At 32.3% G+C, this 24,578-nt stretch overlaps 1 protein-coding gene and 1 long non-coding RNA gene across 3 annotated transcripts in view; one reads left to right on the top strand and one right to left on the bottom strand.

The window, feature by feature from the left end:
- Nucleotides 1-2,871: 2,871 nt before the first annotated feature.
- LOC127723670 (uncharacterized) lies at nucleotides 2,872-17,983 on the top strand. 2 transcript variants are annotated; one of them, XR_007992195.1, is made up of 9 exons: nucleotides 2,872-2,976; nucleotides 4,942-4,983; nucleotides 5,385-5,417; nucleotides 5,883-5,915; nucleotides 6,628-6,660; nucleotides 7,539-7,571; nucleotides 8,297-8,329; nucleotides 9,617-9,666; nucleotides 17,659-17,983. It is a non-coding gene; the product is annotated as an uncharacterized LOC127723670 (long non-coding RNA). The 2 variants fall into 2 exon arrangements; XR_007992194.1 differs by lacking the exon at nucleotides 6,628-6,660.
- A 5,087-nt stretch (nucleotides 17,984-23,070) lies between these two features.
- The window catches only part of LOC127723945 (uncharacterized), a 43,500-nt gene continuing 41,992 nt past the window's right edge, over nucleotides 23,071-24,578 (bottom strand). The window contains exon 8 of the mRNA XM_052230660.1: nucleotides 23,071-23,249. Coding sequence (XP_052086620.1) covers nucleotides 23,071-23,249 — 179 coding nt within the window. The remainder of the gene's footprint in view (nucleotides 23,250-24,578) is intronic.

Raw genomic sequence — 24,578 nt, 5'->3', positions numbered from 1 at the left:
TAATCATTTGATATAAGGAATTATGAAAGTATTTAACCAGTATAAATTCAGGTGAAAACCAAGTTGAAGTTAAACAAAAGAAATGGAAGTCTTTATTAGAAATTAGGTAAAAAAAACCAACAAGTTGATAAAATTGAATTGTTTAAATCTGCTTCTATCGGTTTTAAAAGTATAATCAATGTGCATAATTTAGGCTTTTAAACATCTTATATATGTGTGCTTTACATAAATTATGATATGGAACTTCATGATATTTGCAAACTTTAAGATTATAGACGACTGAAACGGTGCTTTTTGTCCGCAATTTGCTTTTTGTCCGCTTTTGCTTTTTGTCCGATAATTTTGCTTTTTGTCCGACACTTTTGCTTTTTGTCCGTTGCTTTTGGTCCGTTTTGCTTTTTGTCCGATATTTTTGCTTTTTGTCCGACACTTTTGCTTTTTGTCCGTTGCTTTTTGTCCGTTTTGCTTTTTTTAGCTCACCTGGCCCAGAGGGCTAAGTGAGCTTTTATCATCACTTGGAATCCGTCGTCGTTGTTTACTTTTACAAAAATCTTCTCCTCTGAAACTACTGGCAAAATTAAAGCAAATATGGCCAAAATCATCCTTAGGGTGCATGTCTAGTTTCAAAAAAGTATCCGATGACCCCGCCCAATAATCAAGATGGCCGTCATGTCTAAAAATAAAACATTAGGTAAAATGAAGATTTTGGCTTATATCTCTGAAACTAAAGCATTTAGAACCAATCTGACAAGGGATACAAATGTTCATCAGGTCAAAATCTGTCTGCCCGAAATTTTTCAGACATATCAGACAACGCGTTTTTGGGTTGCTGCCCCTGATTTGGTAATTTTGAGGAAAATTAGCAGTTTTAGTTTTTATTTGATTGGAGTTTTATTTTTAAGTCGTTATAACGACTAAGCTTACTTGTTAAACGACTTAGCGACGGACAGACGGCCGTTCGTATATCAGTGCCAATGGTGACTATATATCACTAGCGGAAAGAAGAAACTGTGCGTATAAGCCATAAAATGTCGTAAATGTATGCACTTCCACATGCAGCAAACGCCAACACCATTTACCATAATGGTAAAACAATTCAAACGAGAAAAACCAACGGCTTGATTGATTTACAAAACTTTATACGACAAACAAAACGATATACAGAAACAAACAGCAACTACTAAATTACAGGTTGAACCCCCATTCCTGACTTATTTGTATGATCCTCATATATAATATTTAGCGCGGTTAAACATATTTAGAATTTCAATAACGAAACCTGGATTATTTGATTTGATCAATTTCTAAACTATTATAAAGTTTCGAACATGTTCGTCTAAATCTTTGAATATCCCATGTATTCTACAAATTGGAGAAGGTACACCATTGCTAACACGTTTGATGATGACAGACTAACTTACGACCAGAACGAATAATCGTTAAACTTTGTCTATATAACACGATCTAAAATATTCCTTGTTGTGTAGAACACTAAGAATGCCAACTCCTCACACGTACAAATATCCTTATATCTTGCCTTCTACTTCTCCTTCTATTTCTTCATTTTCTTTTTTTCATTCATCTAATTATTATGTCTATTTTAATTCAACATTGTATCCATATAAATGTATATCAACGCTTACATATATATATATAATTATTGTGATATCAAATATAAGAGAGAGGCGAAAGATACCAAAGGGGCAATCACACTAAAAAAAAGGTCGTAACAAACCATCAAAGCCACAGCTAAAATGAAAAACAACAAGACACACAACAGTCCACAAAACACAACATTGAAAAATAAAATCTGAGCAACAAGAACCCTGTAAAAAACCGTGATGATTTATGGTTTTCAGGAAGGGTAAGCAAATCCTGCTCCGTTTGTGTCGTATTATAATCATATTTTGGACAAGACTTCATTGTGTCAGGTCCATTAATATTATGTTTAAAAACGACATATGTTTAACTGAACTTTCGAACCCGTTGTCTTGGAAGGTCTTTAATCCAAGGGGGTCCTAAATAGTTGCTTTTTGATGATCCTACAAGGAGTTATAATTTAATTCCTTGCGAACACATTCATAAGGACCGAAAATTCCATCTGCATCTTTTAAAGATTCCGAATATTGGATAAATTGAATGGGGTACCTCATTTCAAACCCAACGTCTCGGAAAATCGCATCTAAGGGCACTGGATAATGACTAAATATGTAGCTATTAGATAATAATACATGGATTTCTGGCGAAAACATTTATAACGGCCGAATGTAAAGTTTGTCTTGGCTGATAGAAGAAATTTCACAATAAAAACTGAAACGCAAAAACGCACAAACGCATAAAGATGTTTATTCAGGACAATAACTTATATACAAAAAACAGCAGAAATATATATGAACTACCACCAATGAAGGTTGATAAATACTATAGGTGATACTTAATGCTTTACGTAATGTTCTTTTTATCTTTTTTTTTTGTCGTTAAGAGCAAAAATTGCACAAAAATAAAGGAATTATCCTTTAACGAAAACAACTCTCGAAAAGTCATCGGCTATTCGTTGATGGCTAAAGGCTATTTAGTTCTGGAATCTAAATTTTGTTTCGCTGTTCTGAGTGTTCAAGATGTTAATATTGGTAAAAACAATTGAAAAAAAAAAACACTGGTCTGTATAAAATGTACACAAAAGTAAACGAATGAAAGCCGCTGGAATGCAGTCCAAGACACGGATAAGCACATTCAAAAAATGACAGCTTACATGAACTGAGTGCCAATTAAAGTCCAACACTTGCTTTTTCAAAAATAAAATCTATATTCAAAATGATAATCTTTAAAAAAAAATTGAATATGAAAATTTACAATTCAAACAATAGATCGAAATTTAAATTATTCTACATTCTGTTAAAACAGGTAAAGAAGTAAGAAGTAGTGGTGTAGATGATTATATTGATCTCTGCTCAGATTTACGTTTGGTACAAAATGGTAAGTTTTAAATGTAACATAAAAAACACAAAACGGATGAAGTGAAATCGACAAAGACTGCTACATAGGAAAACAAACTAATCTTACAAATATTACCTTCAACATATATGAACATACACTAAACAGCAATGCATTAACAATCGAATAGTTTAAACAATTTGTATCAAAATATATTGAATAAGCAAAACATGTTGTCACTCATTTCTATAGTACTTCTGAATAGAAGAAGGTTTCCCTTTACATTAATTTCATTTGATTTGATTCGATTTTTATTTTTCACAATCGATTTAGCAGAATTATGTTATGCTAAAGGTAAAAAAAAACCTAAAAGCAACAATTAAATTCCGTAGATGATCGTCGTCTTGTTGTCACTACTATCTCAGCTACCTAATTTTATTTATTTTGTCAACTTACCTAAGGTTTTCTATAACCATTTAATTATTTAAAAAATCATTTTGCACAGTAATATGTTCAGTACGTATGTAACTAAGATAATTAGAAGCATTTTAACAGAACGAACCATTTAGTTGTTTAAATGCATATTCACAAGTAGGAAAATCGTGTTGATGAGCTAGATCCTATATAGCGTTTGAAAATATTAATGTGTTGATGAAAAAGCTTTCTCAAGGTGATATGTTAAGGAGGTTCAGTTTGAAATCGAAACCTATTGATGATAAATATATTAAGTGTTTTTGCAGCAATAATATCTGTTAACAACTGGATTTTTTTTCAACATGTTCATTTGTAATACATAGACAAAGGGTAAAAAATCCCTCAAGAAAATTTCTCAACAGTTTTTCAACTTGAACGTATAAGAAGTAACACAGAAATAACAATGTATCGCCATTGCTATTATTAAAATAACAAAGTCACAGGCTGTTTGATAGTCAGCATTCAAACTTTCCTACGTTGTAATATGAAACATTTCAAATTGAGGAATATATTTCTTCATGTAAAACACTAATTTCGTTTCCGGATTTGGCCATACTCTAGGCCAATTTGAAGTTGATCAGCTCTTCAACATTTTATTACGTTTTCATTTGACATATTGTTTTTTCTCGACCATCACTGACGAGACTTCCATTGTCGAGATGGGCAACTAGTGTAGTAATAATAGTACCCTTAATATTATTATAATGGAATTGATATCTGACTTGAACTGATGAGTCTTATGAAGACGAAACGCGCGTCTGGCGTATTAAATTATAATTCTGGTACCTTTGATAACTATGGAACGATACGGTCGGGAAGGGAAGGGAGCAGGAAAGTTATCTGTTGCAATTTAAAGCTTAACCAAAACAAGTTATGTAAATTGAAGGCAACATCATTTTACCGATGTCCAAATATCGTAAATTTGTTAAGAAAATACAAATCAGAAGAAAATTAAAAGAGAAACATTTTAAATGGTGTGAAACCAGGTAGTACACCAGCTGTGCAAATTCATGCTCAACATGTCACAATCGCGAATATTTGTCAAATTTTTCATCGTATAGACTATCACTCGTAATGGTTTACGTAAAACATACCTAGTGTCATTTTTCAGTCGCCTGACAGAAATCGATTTTCTTGCATCTGAAATGTTATAACTTCAACATGTATATTAATGCAAACTAAAGAAAGGTTATCATTTAACCGTACAATGAATTTTCAGATTCAAACTCTTCGCCAAAACATTATTTTGATAGAACTCAAACACTGTTAGCATGTCATATAACATGTTTTACGAATCATGTCATGGTGTTGCCTTAAATGGCGTTAAAAATGAGTTCACTCATGAAAATTTTCGTAAAACCTGATGATGCATTTTATTTTCGAAATAAGGTGAAGTTGTCAATTTGACACCCAAGTTTGAACTTGAAATTTAAAGCCAAAAAAATAAAGCCAAGCCCTATCAAATTTGATAAAGAGGTTATTGAAAATTTCTATCTTGTAAGACTTCATTACAACATTATTCTTTTTAAACAGTCACGAAGACGGACAAGAGTTCCAGTGACTCTAGCGGAACAGGTAAACATATAATCTTTAAAAAAAGTTTTGTAGCAATTTAACTATATTTGACTCTAATTTCTCTTCAGCTGCGTCAATACGATTACAGATTGACTAATAGTGGTTAATAGTATAATGTGTTTGCAGTTTCAATGGTCCATAAGATACAATAAGTATCCTCTCTTATTAATTTTTTAACATCGGTAAAAAATCGTACTCTTGAACTTCCTGAGGCAAAGGTGCTTCTTTTTATATAGTTACCGATGCACTTATTAATATTGAACTCCCCAATGTTGAGCTGGTAATTTAACATGACCAATATACACAGCGTTGATAATAAAGTATGAAATATGTAACTTGTCTTTTATCATTATTTCTTTAGTAATAGTGTATGACCGACCAAATATTATTTTATATTTCAGGGTCCATGATAAAGGGCAGCCGAGGACGATCAGGTATTTTCGAATGCGTTTTCATTTACACTTTGATAATTTGGTAATTTGGTTAACAATTATGTTATATAGCTTTCGGTCCTAAGTACCATTGAAGGTGCACAGTTCTGAAAACTGCACAATTTTCGTGAGGAATATATTAACGGTAATTTCGGGGATTCAGGTAAATCGTTAAAAAAAATCTCGTATTAAAATTTGTTATCAAAGGAATATTAGAACAAGGAACAAGAAAAAACCCAATAAAAAAAATCAAACGAAACCAACCATGTTTGCTCTACAGATCGCAAAAATGTACAACTGTTCCTTTACATTTATGTTTGTATATACATGTACTTTTCCCTTCACCGAAAAAAGCATTTAGAGTGAAACTGTTTTTTTTTATGAAATATGTTACTTATCTTTTACCAGTTATTTGTTTAGTAATAGTTTATGACCGACGAAATATGAATTATATAAATTATATTGCAGGGTCCATTCATGAGGGCAGCCGAAGTCGATCAGGTATTTTTTCATGCGTTTTCATTTACACTTTGGTAATTTTGTTTACACTGTAATAATATAGCTTTCGGTCAATAAAACCATAAAATGTAAAGTATTGTAAACTGGACAATTTTTGAGATGTTAATATCAACGCTAAGTTTGGGATTCAGATAAAACGATAAAAATATCTCGTATCAAAGTTTTAAAGGAATATTGGGACAAGGGACAAGGGAACACGTGATAAAAACCCACAAAAGTATAGCACAGTACCCTTAAATTTATGTTTGTTTCTACTTTTGCCTTCAACAAACAGCATCTTGATTGTAACTGTTTGGTGTAAGGAATGAAATAAATGTATATGTGTATTCCAAAACTTATTTTTCACGAATGATATATTCGTATTATGTTAAAACATCCATTGCTAAACTTTTTTTGGTTATATAACTCATACCGTACAAATAAAGATTTTCGTATGGTCTACATATGTTTTGCTACATATTAGTAAAAATTAAAAAAAACGTACTTTTGAACTCACTATGGCAAAGATGATTCTGGTTATATATTTGCCGATACAGAAAATGATATTGAATTACCCTATAATAAGTTGATATTTTAAAATGACAAAACTACAGAACGTTGATAATAAATAAAAAAATATGTAACTTGTCTTTTATCAGCTATTTTTTAGTTTTAATAATAGTTTATGACCGATCGAATATCAATCATATTGCAGGGTCCATGACAGAGGCCAGGCAAAGACGAGCAGGTATTTTTAATGCGTTTTCAATTACACTATGGTAATTTGGTTAACAATGTTGGTATATAGCTTTCGGTCAAAAGAACCAATGAAGGTGTAAATAACTGTTAACTGGACTATTTTTGAGAAGTTATATTAACGCTGATTTTTGGATTCAGATAACACAATAAAAAATATCTCGTATTATAATTTGTTATTTAAGGAATATTAGGATAAAGGACAAGAAACCCCCGAATTAGAAAAATATCAAACAAACCCAAAACATATTTGCTCCACAGATCTCAGAAATGTACCACTGTTTCTTTATATCTAATTTAAATTTGTGGTTTAAGGAATATAAGAATAAGAGACAAGAAAAAAACCCCAAAAAAACCAGAATATATTTGCCCTAAAAATCGTAAAAGTATACCTCTGTAGCCTTATTCTAATGTTTGTACATGTATATACTTTTCCAATCACCAGATAGCATCTTGATTGTAACTGTTTGATAAAATTGGTTAGGAATGAAAGAAATGTATATGTGTCTTCCAACACGTGTTTTTTGACGGGTGATATATTTGAAGAATGTAAAAAACATTCATTGCTATACTTTTGCTTGGTTGGTTTATTAAAACCGTACAAATAAAGATCCTGTAATGCCGTAAGTATGTTTTTTGTTAAATATTGATGAAAGAAAAAACATGCTGATGAAATTTTTGAGGCAATAATGCTTCTTTTTATTTAGTTACTGATGCACTTATTAATATTGAACTCCCCAGCCTTTAGCTGGTATCTTAACAAGACTAAAATACACAACGGTGGTAATAAAGTATGAAATATGGAACTGTCTTTTACCAGTTATTTTTAAATATTAGTTTATGACCGATCGATTACCGATTATATTTCAGGGTCCATGATAGATGACAGCGGAAGACGATCAGGTATTTTGTAATGCGTAATTTGGTTAATAATATGGTTATATAGCTTTCAGTCAATATAACCATTGAGGTTGCAAAGTCCTTTAAAGTGGACAATTTTTATGAAAAGTATATAAACAATAATTTGTGAATTCAGATGAAAGAATAAAAATATCACGTGTTAAAATTTGTGATTTAAGAAATATTAAGATAAAGGAGAAGAAAAAACGCATTATAAAAGAAACAAGAACATTTTTTCCCTATTAATCGGAAAAATATACCACTGTACCCTTATATTTATGTTTCGTTGTTTCTTTTCCCTTTACCAAACAGCATCGTGATGTGTAACTGTTTCATAGAATTTGGTAAAGGAATAAAAGAAATGTATATGTGTCTTCCAACACGAATTTGTCACAAATGATGTATTCGTATTATGTTTAAGCATCCATTGCTATACTTTTGCATGGTTGGTTTACTGAAACCATACAAAAAAGGTCCTATAATGCCCTAGATATGTTATGCTGAGTATTGAGAACAGATAAAAAAACGTGTTCTGCTTATTTTTATAAAGTTGCCGATGCAATTATTAATATTGAACTTCCTAATGTTTAGCTGGTATTTTAACAAGACCAATATTCAACCAATATTTAACCCTTGTGATAATAAAGTAGGAAGATTGTAACTTGCCTTTCATCAGTTATTTTGTTTAGTAATAGTTTATGACCGACCGAATATCTCTTATATTACAGGGTCCATGATAGACGTCAGCCGAGGACGTTCAGGTATTTTTTTATACGTTTTTATTTACACTTTGGTTAATAGTGTTGTTATACACTTTAGGTCAATATAACCATTACAGACGAATCGTGCTGTAAACTGAAAATTGTCGTGAAAGTTATATTTACACTTATTTTTTTAATTCAGATAAAACGATAACAGATATCTATCATTTGAAAAAAAAAATTTGTTAAGTGATAACTTATAAGCGACACGGAAAAACTCGATTAAAAAACAGAACATTTCTGCCTATAAATTTGCATAACTGTACGACTGTACCCTTTTATTTATGTATGTAAATACTTTTCCCTTCACGAAACAGCATTTAGATTGTAATTGTTTCATAGATTTTTTTCGGAATGGAAGAAATGTATTTGTGTCTTCAAACTCGTCTGTTTTACGAATGATATATTTGTACATATAATGTTGATGCTGTACTTTTGCATGGTTTGTTTACTTAAACCGTACAAATAAAGATCATGTGATGCCCTAGATATGACTTTTTTCATTCAACAAAAGAGATGAGATAACATTTCGAATATAATTTTTCTGTCAGTTTATGAACCAATATGTCTACCGACGGCTCCTTAATAGAATTAAAAAAACATATAAAGAATACAGGTTATTATAATCAACCGCTTTACCTTCATTCAAAAATATAAGAAAATGGCAATATTCAAAAACCCCAGAAAATAACATTCATCTTTATAACTTTATCCCTGTGCTAAATACAGTGGAGTAAAAACTATTAATCCCAATTTTATGACTCAATGTCTTTAACACATAGCTTTTGATAACGCACTTAGTTAGAACTCTTACTTTGTCGGTGATCTATATTTACGCCGATAGAAAATTGCCATTTAATGTACATTTTAGTGTATTTTTCAAAAAATAAAAAAGGCGACAGTAGTTAACAGATGTTCAAGGTTTGTACTTCAAATAGAACATTTAGAAAAAGACAAATCAAGGTAAAATTATAAAAAACAACAACAACAAAAAAACTGGGTCAATCGCATGAACGAGACAGAATACGTCTACAGGATAAGCGTGTCCTGTCATGAATGCATTATCCATTTTCATAATTAAAAACAACCACCTTAAATTAATGCGTCCGAAGCGCTTTTCTCAATATACCATTACCAGGAACGCTGAACAAACTGAATATTTGAAACATATTTATCATAATATTTTCAAAGTCAAGACCATACATGTAGATACAACACACAAAATAGGAAATATCAATTATATGTAATAGCGGAAAACATATACAATATATATATATTATATTACAGGGTCCACGAGGTCGTTTATAGATTAACTTGAAGGATTTCAACACAATCAGGTATTGTTTTATTTTTTTTTAAATTGTGTTATAATAAGAATGTCGCATGCATATCTCTTAATGAGTAATGGGACCACAAGTAACCTAAAACAGTTTAAAACTGAATGCAAATTAAAGCGCAACACAACATATTCTAAACAGTGTTTAGTCCTTTGTTAAAAGAGGGGCGAAAGATACCAGAGGGACATTCAAACTCATAGATCGAAAATATACTGACAACGCCATGGCTAAAAAAGAAAAAGACAAATAGACAATCGATAGTACACAAGACACAACATAGACAACTAAAGACTAAGCAACACGAACCCCTGCAAAAACTGGGGGTGATCTCAGGTTCTCCGGAAGGGTAAGCAGATCCTTCTCCACATGTGATAATTTGTTCCTAAAACTGTTGGGTCTTTCTTTTTTTTCAGATCAAAAACTTATTTTCCAACGCAATCAATTGGCCATCCCATGAAAACTACATTATTGAAAATGTGCTCGTTCTCTTGCCAACTTCTTTCGTTATTTATATAAGGGTGACTTCATACACGAGCTACCTTTGAAGAAGGAAAAGAAGATCGCATTATCTTTAAATATCATGTGTCGCTGTGTAGATGGTATCCTCTCACTATATATTAAACAAAGTTTGTTGACTATGATGAACGCATTTAGTCCTTCCAACTTGAAATAAAACATAATGCAGATACAATTAAGTCTGCCTCATATCTTGACTTACATCCATTCATTGACATTGAGGGTACATTGAGAACAAAACTTTACGACAAAACAGATAATTCAAGCTTCCATGTTGTATATATCTTTCTATCAACATTCCAAAAGTGTCTGCATATCGAGTAGATTTATTCCAGAAGATTCAATATTCCTGCACTGGCTATCATGATTTCAGTGATAAAGGGTTACTGCTTACTAGCAAGTCATTATACCGAACGTTCTAAGCGGTGCAGTCTAAATCATCCCTTCGAAAATTTAACAGACGCCATCATGAATTTGTCGACGGATATGTTTCATATGTCGTAACCCCAGTCCCGTCCCATCCCTCGTCGAATGTGACCTACCAAATCATACTTATGCCCAGGTTTGTAATAACATATCAAGCAAAACGACCAGTGCCATATGTGGATCCGGATCTCCTTACTATCCGGACCACCCTCATCCGGTTTTAAGTTGGGTTTGTGCTGCTCAGCCTTGAACTTTCATTGTTGTGTTTTGTATAATTATGTTTGTACTTTTATCGTTTTTCGAATTTTGGCATGGCACTGACAGTTTGTTTTCGACTTATGAGTTTGAATATCCCTTTGGTATCGTTCAGCGATACGCCTTATGAATATTTCATTTGGGTCAAAATTGCTGGTTTGCACTATCTACAAAAAGTAGTGTTGTCAACGGTTTACCGGAGAACCGTTTAACCATAGGAAAGACCAAATATCAAATACTAAAAAGATCACCGGTCATCCGAACCATTTTTTTTCTTTCAATTGAAATAGAATTGATGTAAATGTGTATTGAAATCATTGATATTCGAATTTGAATTTTAAAATGATCGTCATGGTAATTAACCTGACAGATTAATTGTCCAGTTCATGATTAGTGATTGCAATCGCTTACCTTGAACAGATTCCAATTTAGAAAATTAATTAGCACAATGAATACTTGTCTATCAGCTCGGGGCATAATCTTAAATAAACATAATTGGCAAAGTATTTTGAACTGTTGTAAGCTGATTAAATTCCCAAGGATGACTTTAATTCGGTGCCTTACATTTGCGCGTATTTGGGGATTAAAATTTGTTACGTTTGCGCACAGCTTTTGATTACATATGCGCCCGATTCTTTTACAGGTTACATCGGTAAAATAAAAATTATTTATAATAAATATTACTAAAATTAGTATTAATTTTGAATATGTTCTATTCGTAAATTAAAATTATATAATCACATTGAATTTTAAAAAGATGTACACATGATACAGTGATCATGCGAAATCCCGTTATAGCTTAAGACATACATGTTTGTTAACTACAAACATGTCAGCGTAAGTAGCAATCCGTTTCTTATAATTTCACCGAAAAATAACTTAACAAACAGTTTTAGTAAACTTGTAAAATTGCGCAAGCGCAAAAAACATGATGGAGTTTCGTTTGGCAGAAACAATTCGGAGAGGGGGAGATCATTTGTGTACGATGGATTTTCTATTATATCAATAAAACACGTAAATGAGGTCCGGGATATTTCATGGCGAAAAAGTTGCAAAGATATTTGACCAGATTCCGTATTTCCTCAACGTCTTTGGGCACCGCCATATCGTCAGCAGAATCTAGGCGTACTACAAACGACCCGGCATCATTCCATGCTCAGTTCAATGAGCCATTTCATTCAGGTCATCAATGTATTTTTGTGCAGTATTACAAATCTAATCTTGAATCAATCCTAATCCTATCTTGTTTTGGAGAAATATTTTTACAAATTCAAATGTGACGTCACTGTGTGTGTTTGTTTAGAATTTCAAATGTGAGGTCACTTTGTGCGTTGAGGCTTTGGCTAACTCGGCTGTGTATTTTTATGTGTTGTATTAAGTTGTTCAATGTAATGTATCCGTTTTCATTCTGTAGTTAGTCCCTACTTGGGTTTTACCATGTATATCTATTATATAGTCATTTTATAAAATTTACTGTTTGCAAAATTATAAATTATTCTAAATAATAAGAATGTTCTTGTCCCAGGCAGAAAACCCTGGCCGTGTTAGGCGCAACTTATTGGAAGTTTTTGTCCTCGGTGCTCGTCAGCTTTGTACTTGTTTTGGCTTTCAAACTTTTTTCATCTGAGCGTCACTGGTTGGTCTTGTGTGGACGAGACGAACGTCTGGCGTATTGAATTTTAAGCCTAGTACCTTTTGTTAGCTATTATTCGTGTGTTTCTTTGTCCTATATGTTCTCCCATTTATTTGTATTGTGGTCCTATCATGTGATGTTGTCGTTTTAATGTTATATTTAACATTGCCATAAAAGCGGGAGGTTTGGCATGCCACAAAACCAGGTTCAACCCACCATTTTTTTCTTAAAATGTCCTGTACCAAGTCAGGAAAATGGCCATTATTATATTATAGTTCGTTTCTGTGTGTGTTACATTTTAATGTTGTGTTTTTGTTGTGTCGTTGTTCTCCTCTTATATTTGATGCGTTTCCCTCAGTTTTAGTTTGTACTCCGGATTTGTTTTTATCTCTATCGATTTATGAGTTTCGAACAGCGGTATACTACTGTTGCCTTTATATACCACATCTTCCTATATCTAAACACCATTTTATTTTATTTCCTGCGTCCGTTTCTCCATTTATCTTCATCAAGAACATCCAAAGTCGAATACTTGAATGCAAATGATGTACAAGAACCGAACAAGCTGTAGAGCTATATGACCGACAGAACCTACAAATAATATCCATAACCCATCCAAGGTTAACTATAAACGAGTAGTTACAAACTTATTTCCTTGATAATTTTTATAAACGGACAATTTAAGAAAGGTCTGTTATAAATCATGTCACTATCGACACTAACTACTGTGCTGATGATATTCGGGAACTGATAGTCCACTAGCAGAGGTATCGACCCAGTACTGTACAGAATGAAAACAATATTTATAAATGTCATGCATTCGAAGCACCTTTCTTAATTTGCCTTCATCTGGACTTCTCAACAGTGGGATTGCCGCATATCCATTCTATACTTCTTGCATATGACGTCACGAACAAAATTGCAAGAGCGATAATACCATGGTTAGTACAGATTTCGTGCACATCGCAGGCTATCGTGGTTTTGTTTATGTCACGTACATGTAAATCTTCTTTGTTTTCTGAATAAAAACAGTAAAACTGCATAATATTTTAATGAATCACGACGATAAACCATTTATTGAGATAACTGTTCATTCGAGTAACATTTTGCATGCGTTATTGACATTAAAATACACCAAACAGATTGGCCAACGTATTTCAAAGACTCTGTCCAAAATATGGCGGGTAAGACATCCCTAAAAAATAACTCGCATAGATACCTTCTACAGGCTCTTTAGATATAAAAGTTCCAAATATAACAAGAAAGAGGGTTAAGCTTTCTCCTAATAACCATAATTACCCATCAGTCGATTTGGAAAGATGCAAACGAGTCAATAATAGGTAACTGGAATATCAGCCATTACTTTTGCAGGAATTTGGCGAATGTCACCAAACAATCACAAATATTTTTAATTTTGATAATATTCCCACTCAGTATTAATTTCTCACAGCTCATATAGTTTGACCACATTTTACTGAACATAAAAATGTAGTTAATTTTCATAATTTCCATAATGTGAGCCATCATTGTCGTCATATGCTTGATCTATCGACCTAACATTTATCTTTATTAATTTTTGAATTATCAGCATAATTTGATACTTAGTGTACATTTATGTATAAAAAAGAAGATGTGGTATGATTGCCAATGAGAAATCTCTCAACAGGTGAACAAATGACACATAAATTAACAGCTATAGGTCACCGTACAGCCTTCAATAATGAGCAAAGCCCATACCGCAAAGTCAGCTATAAAAGGCCACGAAATCACAAATGTAAAACAATTTAAATGAGAAAACTGACGGCCGAATTAATGTACAAATGAACGAAAAACTAATATGTAACATAGCAACAAACGACAACCTCTGAGTTACAGGTTCCTGACTTGGGACAAGCACATACATACAGAATGTGGAGGGGTTAAACATGTCACTGGGACCCCAGCCCTCCCCTTACCTGGGACAGTGGTGTTACAGCAATAGCAATCAGTTGAAAAAGGCTTAACTCATCAGATGGATACAAATAGAAATACATCTAACAAAATGATAGAGTTGACGTGACCGGGTACTTGTACATCCCAACATCAAAAAGACACTAAGAATAGATCTGAGAGTACTTGCAGTTACTGACAGCTAGATGAAAGCTAATAACAACTAATAAAGAAAATCATGCAACTAAGTCTAAATTATCAATCAGTACACATTCAACATCAACTGGATTTAGTGTAAAGACGTCTTAAACACTCAGAGAAAAACGTCACAACAGACACGAGCATAGCGAACGAGTTGTGTAATATTTACACCGTAAGATGGTGCCAAAAGGACATTACCATACAAAAAAGGAAAATTAACAATATGGAACGACAAATCGTCCCTTTTGTCGTAAATTTTAGTATGAAGTTTCTCGTGTAAAACTGATATATCGAAAGCTAGGATAGAACCGTTATTAGCGTTAACATTTGAATTTTTTAAAAGTAAGTTCCTTTTGGTAAATTTTGGCAGTATATCTAGAATTTTTTTGATTATTTAACGAAAAAATATCATCAAGATAACGGGAAGTGTTTTCAAATTAAACAATTAAATGCAATTTAGACGGGCCTTTACTGAGTGTGATCATAAACTGTGATTCATAGCAATACAAAAACAAGTCTGCTTTTAAAGGGGCGCAATTAATCCCCATAGGAATACCTACAATCTGTCGATAAACTTTGTTGCAGAAACGTACATAAATATTATTAAGGAAAAAATTAACAGCTTTAATCATCTAATCACAGTGTGTTCACTCACTTATGCATGTTTGTTAGTATTACAGATGCAAATGACACTTCCCACTTCTTAATTATACTTTTAATATATATAGTATGATGAGAATCGATAATTTGAAGAGGATGCCCAGCTTGATGCTATGTTGGATACTAAATACTGTGGATTCATTATTATTTGTTGGATACCAATTTTCGTGGATTCCGTGGGTAAAGGTGAACGACGAATTCAAATGTTCAACGAATAACATAGTTTCAATAGGCTCTGTATTATATATACATACAGAGATTGGCAACACTACAAAATCAAATATCCACAAGTATGCAAGTTTTCAGCAATCCACGAAAATAAATGAAACCACAGTATTATGTATAGAAAAATAATGAAAACAACACGTTATAATAAATTCATGTGTCTTAAGCGCTTTTCTTGATCTACCTTCACCAGGAACGATTAAGTTATAGATAAGAGGTGTTTTACGACTAGAAAAACCTTAAAATATACATAATCTGACTTATATACCGTCAAACAAATACTATTTTCTACAAAGATATGCAGAATAAGCATCCTATTTTACCGACAACACTAAAGTGGGATATTCCTTTCTGATGCGTTCAGGTTTTAATACGCCCTACGGTATTTCAAATGTGAAATAAAACTTACTAATTAATCTATATATAAACGTTAAAATCATAATCAAAACACAATACAAATATTACTTCAACTGCATGAAGTAAGATACAAATGAATTTTGACCATCCGCTAACGATGTATGAAAAATTCAAGTTACTTACACATTGTTACAGACTTTGTAAGTAAGTTTTTTTTTCTATTTGTAATGCCATTTTATCGCAAAAAATTGATTTTTTTCAACAATTGTTAACGAACGAATGAACTATTCAGAATAAGTTTCTTTTAAATACATTTGTTTTAAACAGGGAATCAGGATTTAATTCTATACTTCAGAGGCGGATTTAGGGGGAAGGGGTGAACCCGGGCCCCCCTTTTCTTGGAAAAATTTGATTAATTATTTAGGGAATCATCGAAACATGACCGGAACGGGCCGCCTCTAAGGCAGTCAGTTGGCACCCACTTACTTTCTGGATCCGCCACTGTACTCCCCAGACCCAATTTTGAGGTACGTGGCAGTTGTTCAATAGAATATAAGAATATTTTATAAGTTGATCATTTAATAGAGTAAAAGGTATATATATACTTGTAAAAAGTTGAGAACTGACACGAAGAGAGCACGAAATCGTAAAAATTTATAGTTATCACGAAAACGAATATCAATATGTAGGTCACAGTATGAATAAGTAATAATCCTGCATGTGTTACATGTAAATCTGGCTTGATTTTAAAGTGTTATGAACAGTTTTACATTAAATTTATCTCACATATATGATAATGTCCCTTTATTGTAGCGATACATTTAACAAAACTTCACATTATTTGTTTCTTAAGTTAAAATGCGCGTCATTTACGATTTGTAGATGGAACTTAAAAAAAATAAATTCCCCCAATTGGCAAAAACAAACTATCAAACAAATTAAATGTTGAGGTAAATTATAGTTTGCATTTTAATCAAGGAAAATAATGACCTCACACAGAATGACCTATCGTTCTGAAATTAGATAACTCCATATAGGAATATAATGCCAAATATTTAAAAGCCAAGGGTGAATAAAAATCGAAATAGTTGGAGAGCTATATAACAAAAAAGGACCTAGAAATAGCAAAAATTATCTAAGGTCAACCTTGCCTGAGGAAGTTGAAACCTTAGTTTCTAAATAATTTCAAAATTTATAAACCGACAATTTTGAAAAGGATTGTTTTAAATAATTTTAGAACAGAAGTACTCACTACTGAGCTAATGATACCCTTGGGGACTCACAGTCGACCAGCGGAGGTTTCGACTCAGTGATGTAAAATTAATTATTCCTGTCAGATTGCAAATTTGTGAATAGTTTGTATAGATAATGATACAAATGAAATGTTGTTTTCTGTGACATCTGTCATTCATATAATTCATATTTGAAATGCATGTAATAATTAAATGTTTTATCAATAGAGCTATTTTGTAGTTGATACTAATTAAATGTTGTGCATTACTGAAGATATATATAGTCATATCATGCTTATACAATGTTGATATTATCTTGCGGCTAATTGTAGGTATTATTTTATGCATACACTACATTTTTGGTAAATATAGGTATAAAATATAATGCACAGCGTGAACAAAATTTATAACTTTTAAATAAATATAAGTGTATATAGTTTTGACTTGCATGTTTATTTGCTTTTTGGATCCAAATTTAATATATTACAGAGACTGACAACCTTTACAAATATTTGAAGTACTCATTCATATTCATATACATTATTCATGTTATTTCAGAACATCAAGGAAGCACAACATATTCCATTTCAGAAAAATCACTTGTAGATGGAGCTAGAGATGATCTTACGAGATATTTGATGTCAATAATATGAACATTTATCTCTAAATTCATGTAAACGGAACATATTCTAATAATTATTTGTTTCATGTATTTGTTTGTTTCCAGACTAGTTTAATTTACTTAAAACGTTAAAACGTTTTGATGGTTTTTTTTTTATTCTTTATTAAATTGTTTTAATCTTAGTTTTTTTAAAATTCTGTTTAGTTTATACTTTAATTTTATTTATGAGGCTTAAGTATCATTAAATCCAGATCACTTGAACCTATTAAATTATGCTTTTATGCAAGATTAGAAATTGATATGGCATGTATAGGTGGTACGATAGTATTTCCCTGCCATAGGCGACAATAGTAACATTTTACAAATTTTCATTACTTTCAAAACCCAAAACCTACCGTAACTTGAAGTACTTTCATTCAGATTTTCAGAAATAAATGAGAAACATCATTATGACCGTTTACTTTTTTAGTTATTGTGACCAGTCTAAGGGAACCAGTCATTTACATCATATTTGGCCGCAGTAAATGTAATATTTTTAACAAGTTGTCAAAAATTTATTTCTATAGTTAGATAAAAAAAAAAAATAGGTATTCTTCATACTCATTATTGGTTAAAATACTTGAAAAAAATGTTTCTGGTTGATAATCCATTTCATTGTCCAATCACAGTGTTCATAAGTATTCACCTAAGTAGGGTACACAAAGGAGCAACCTAAAACGTTGGAAGCAAATACTACCACCTATATGTATATATTAATCAGCCCATTAGATCAGGATCTGCTTCTGAAAACTAAACACAAATTTTCAAGCACTGATAATTGTTTTGTTGGGGAAGCGTAGACAATCAACCAGATTTATAAATGTGTATGTGAATGCTAGTCATTCTGTTTTGCTGGGGAAAGACGGTATTGCACACTAAGTACCCATTTATGTGATTGCTAGTTATGATGTGTTGCCGGAGGAAATACGATATAGCACACTCCGATTTATCATTGTTTATAAGAATGCTAGTCATTCTGTTCTGTGAGGCGAAGACATCTTACATCTTACATCTTACATCCTAGTACCCCAGTTAATTTAATTGAATGTCTATTTCATGATTTTGTTGAAATTTAATTTTGAATATTCTAATTATATTCATATCTAATGTTGAAGTTAAAAAATATAAGTACTGAAATATCAAGAAAGGAGAACTGACGTATTCCCCAAAAAATAATTACTTAGTAAAAATTTCTTGCGGTTGCTGATATTTCGTACATGCCTTAAAGGAATTAACAAGAAAATATGTTTAGAAGACACTCTCTGCTATAGATAATCACAGATTGAACCATCAAATTGGGGTTAAAATCCTAATTTGGCATAAATTTAAGAAAGTTCACATCCTGAGAAAATATGCGGGACATGAAACAGCAGTTATTAGTGTTTGTTGATTTAGTTTTGCTTTCCTCTGCCAACTTAGTTTTCTTTTTAATTTACCTTCCAAAGTTATCTTTTTCTTTACCTTCCTAAGTTTTATCTGTTTGTGCCTTCCTAAGTTATCTAAATCTGTCTAATAAAGCTGTCATTATCTCTGACATTGAATGTATTATATATGTATGTAGATATAAGAAGATGTGGTATGAGTGCAAATGAGACAACTCTCCATCCAAATCCCAATTTGTAAAAGTAAACCATTATAGGTCAAAGTACGGCCTTCAACACGAAGCCCTGGCTCACACCGAACAGCAAGCTATAAAGGGCCCCAAATATGACTAGTGTAAAACCATTCAAACAGGAAACCCAACGGTCTAATCTATATAAAAAACGAGAAACCGAGAAGCACTTATGAACCACATCAACAAACGACAACCACTGAACAACAGGTTCCTGACTTAGAACAGGTGCAAGCAAATGCAGCGGGTTTAAACGTTTTAACAGGCGCCAACCTTCACCCTTACCTGAAATAATAGTTTAACATCGTAACATAGAAAGACACACTATAAAATATATGTATATGTATTTGAATAAAATGTTAAACTTTCAGAATCAGTATCTTATTATGTCAATAGAACAATTAGTATTGAATATCAAGGATTAACAACCGACATGTATACTAACACCCTGCACACCGGAGTAATAATTGTGAATGAGTCTTAATTTCTAGCTGACAAAATCCGAATTCAACAATATATAATGTAAGATATTTAAGGGGAAGTGGTATGACTGCAAATGTGATAACTATCCATTTTTAGACATGAGATCAAAGCTGTGAACTATAGCAGGTCACTCTACAGCTTTCAACAATAGGCAAATCCTATACCAAATTTGTACATTAAATGCTTCCAGATAGGAAAATGTGCAAAAATTCATATCAATTATACATGTATCATTAACAATGTATTCAATCAACAGATGTGGGATTTATTAATGTCCATGAGACAACATCCCTTCAAATTAGTAGTGTTTAAGCATACAGAAGTCATTGTTTGTTTATAATGATTAAACTATGTATGGGACCACAGTAGTACCATTAGGTCGTTGTTAATAAACCCTCAGATCACCAGATCATTTTAAAGCAAATTTAAGTACTAAGTCTTTTAAGAAAGGTTTCAACAAATATAAGAGGTGTTTTTGCAGTTGTAATGATTTCCTTGATAGTGGGTTGCATCTTACTGGCAAGCTATTACACCGAGAGTTATAAGTGGTGAAGTTGAATCATCCCTTCAAATATTTAACGGACGCTACAATGAATTTATTAACGGATATGTTCCATTTGTCATAATCACAATTCCGTCCTCCTTTCGTCGAATGTGACCTACCGAATTAAACTTATCCCCGGGTTTGTTATAACATAAGCAACACGACCGGTGCCATATTTAGAGTAGGGTCTCCTTACTATCTGGAGCACCTGAGATACCCCGGCTTTAAAGAAAAAAGGGAAGGGGGCTTCGTGCTGTCCAGTCTACAGTTTTCTTTTTTTATGTTTTCTATAATATTGAATGTCCTTTAATCGTTTTTCGTTTTTTTGCCATGACACTGATAGTTTGTTTTCGACTTATGAGTTTCAATATCCCTTTGGTATTTTTCGGCCCTCTTTTTAGCCATAGACTTCATAGGGATCAAAATCAAAACTCATCAATTTCAAAATGGGTCACAAATAACTTTCGTTTGGAAAAAGTTCTTGTGCATGTCTACATATCAATGACAATATCCCACACTGTGGTTATTATGTCAATTTTTGCTGGTTTGCACTAAATATAAAAAGTGTTAAGCCCCAATGCCCATATGTGAGAAAAAAATGGAAAAAAAATATTGATGTCCGCCAAGCTTATGATTGATGAAGATCAGAATGATGTAATTACGAGAATTTGTAGTACTTTTTGATTTTTGAATTCTATGGGCTAAACAGTGGCCTTTTCATTCCTTCTTATTTAAATTCATCATCTATATAATGGAACGTGAATGCAAAGGAGAAGTCCCCGAGAAGCTCGTGTATGAAATGTGCCTCATATAAAGGAGATACATAAAACATGTGGGAAAAAAGATATTTGAACCTTGGCAGCTATTCTCTTAAATAAAGTTTGATTCTTTCAATTTTTGTTTTTGTTAAGAATGAGAATATCTAGAATAAAGGCTAGATACATAAACGTTGTTTATACCACTGTAAGGGATTTAGACTCAGAGTATACTATAACAGATTTATATATATATGTATATGACTGCCTATGTGTAGTGACAACTTCAAGTTATACCTAGTTCATCGGATTTCTTAAGCAAGGGGTTCAAATGAGCGGTGGTCCGTAGTCTATGACCTTTCATTTCCAGGGTTGGACCTTCCTGATGGTAGTTATTTTCACCCAACGGACTTTCATATTTTTGGAAAAAAAATATAAAAGCAACCTTTACATATTTTAGGAAATTTATGTGTTTATTTAAATTCTACACACTTGATTTCACCGGTCGTCGTACTAGATACCAGGAAACTCGCGAATGTATATTTGAAACATAGGTTGTAAATTGTATGAGTCTTTGAGTCTTTTTTGGTTTTGTTGTGACTTCTTCAAAAAGAAAACTTGATGAAAACAGTGATACAGCGGGGGAATTGATAAAATGCAACCCAAAAGATCAGATCGGACTTAAGACCAAATTTATGACAGGAAAATTAAAGGCAATAGCAGTATACCGCTGTTCAATAGTCATAACTCGATTCAGCGAAAACAAATCCTGGTAACAAACTAAAACCGAGGGAAACACATCAATTATAAGAGGAAAACAAAGGGACAACAGAAACACTGACCTGCTAAAAAAAAAAAAAAACAAAAAAAAAAACAAAAAAAAAAACAAAAAACAAAACAAACGCCAGCATACATAGAAATGATAACAACTGCCATATTCCTGACTGGTACACGACATTTTAAGTCAAAATGGTTGGTTTAACCTGGTTTTATGGCTAGCCAAACTGTCCGCTGATATGGCGATGTATAAAATACCGCTAAAACGACACCACTACCTGATACGGATGCAGTACAAACAAATGCAAGAACACTCAGCATAGGGAAATACATAAATAAATAATATTATTGTACATTACGTCATGTAAACCGCAGAATAACAGTGGACACCTCCAATGAATTTACGACAGCACACCATTACACCACAAACAAATTATAAACTGCGCGTCACATGAAAGGATCAAGTGACGTATTTTTGTGACGTTTATATTTTTTCTATAATACATCGAAAAAAAAACCAAACTTTATAATTTCAAAAGTCAATTAACTGCCCGTTAGGGGTATACTCAAAAATAAAAAGGCAGGGGTTCAGTTGACCAGCCTTACCTTTATAATAACGATTTAAGTGCTTCAAAATTCCTGAAAAAAACCCTTTAGAAATATCATGTAATTTTCTCAATTTTTGGCCTCTTGCTCAGGAATCCCATTTCAAAGGATTTATTAAATATGTAAACTTACTCACGTATATTTGGGATTATTGTCAATCCATATTGATCTACCCAAAAGCCTAGCATAACCATATTTTTAATGATATTTTGAAGTAAAACCCGTCCTTATTGGGTGCTCCAAAAAAACCCTTATTATAATTTCATGCACAATCAAACTATTTCTGCACCATAAGACATACAAGCTTAACAGTCTGTTTATTAAACTTAACTTGTATTTTCCGAATTTAACCGTTGGACAGGCACAGGGGATAGACGAAGAGAGAGACCAAAATGAAAAACAGAACAAAAAACAAGTAGTCTTCGTATGTGAGTCTTGATAATAGATCAGTAATATGGTAAACAAAGACAACTGTAAAAATTAGAATAACACTATGTTGAATAATTTACTATTTAAAACTGGTGTTAAGTTCCTAAATGTTGAAAATTTCTGGATATTTTCCACATTCATCCTGGTGTTTGCAATCAACACACTGGTGAGGTGATAGAGATGCACATGGACAACCTGCATTCTGACAGCAAGCACAAGAAAAAGATCCAGGATCATCAACACACAAACATCCGGTTAGGCTTGCTGTGAAATGATCTATTTCTACAATAAATCAAAATCAAACAAATGGATTAAATTAAGATGTTTTTAAAATAATATCAATACATAGAAATATTATAGGTGTAAAATTGATCTTTGGAAACAGATTATAAGGTCATGTATAAGATTTCATGTAACTCAACATGTTACCAGTGAACAATGTATTTCTTGCATTTAAGTTAGAGTTATCAGTATGTTTAATGAAATATGATGTTCATAAATTACAAACTTGTTAATCAGTCGTCCTTTTGTGACCTGACATACGATTTGGTTAGCTAGTTATAACTACTGCTAATAGGAAATTTACAACAGTAGTAGGGATTCCTGTTTTAACACAGGAAACTTGCACAATCACCTTCATTATTCATTGCACACACTGAAATATCGATGTTGTAATAAACCCCGATATCTAATAAAGAGCAAAAATATTTTTACAAATCTCACTCATCTTTGGAGATCCCAAGTGAAACATAAATGATCACAACTAGTTACTATTCGTGCACGTTTCTGCTAGACTAATTCTTTCTTAAGTCACATCACTTCGAAGTGAAATACAGAAAACACTTAATTCAACACCAAAAGGGCCATATGTGTATGAGGAAAAAAATCAGAGAGATGCAACGCAAACCAATTCAACTTCAATTACATAAATGTTTTTTTTTCAAAACAATGTTTTATTATAATGTCTTTCAAGTGCTTCATCGAACCACTTTTTAAATTATTCAGCTATTAAAGTCGCTCATCAAATTGATTGTGAAAGTACAACTCTAAAAGTGGCATGAATAAGATGTGGTTACTAAAAATTCCAAAACATCTGATTGACTACATAAGTTTTTTCCTTTTGCAATATTATTAAACAAGCGTTTGACTTTTCTACCCTTTACACAAGTATTCCTGATTCTAATCTAAAAGATAAATTGAACTATTGGTTCTGCTTTGTTTCAAAGAAACAAATTGACTAACTTAGAAAGAAATATCTTGTCTTAGGATAGAACAAATTACGTTTGTAAAAAATCTCTCTGATTCACACAAACAATGGCTGAAACTGACATTATTAATATGATTGATTTCGTGATTGACAACATATGTGTTACGTTTGGAATACGTGATTTTTTTCAGCAAACAATCGACGGTCCAATTGGACCCTACTGTGGTCTTTTCTTGTCAAGTTTTTCCTTTATTTACACGAGACTGACTTTATACAGGAAGAATAAAAAGAAAATGACATTATCATTTAACATCACTTTTCGCCTTAAAAAAGATGTTCAATCACTAAATACTTTAAAATTTGGTGACTATTAATTGAACCTATCTAATCGTATTGAAAGATAC

The sequence above is a fragment of the Mytilus californianus genome, unplaced genomic scaffold, assembly GCF_021869535.1.
Source record: "Mytilus californianus isolate M0D057914Y unplaced genomic scaffold, xbMytCali1.0.p SCAF_13, whole genome shotgun sequence".
Taxonomy (NCBI): Eukaryota; Metazoa; Mollusca; class Bivalvia; order Mytilida; family Mytilidae; genus Mytilus; species Mytilus californianus.
The sequence above is the reverse complement of the archived record's forward strand: the minus strand, read 5'-3'. Positions and strand labels throughout refer to the sequence as shown.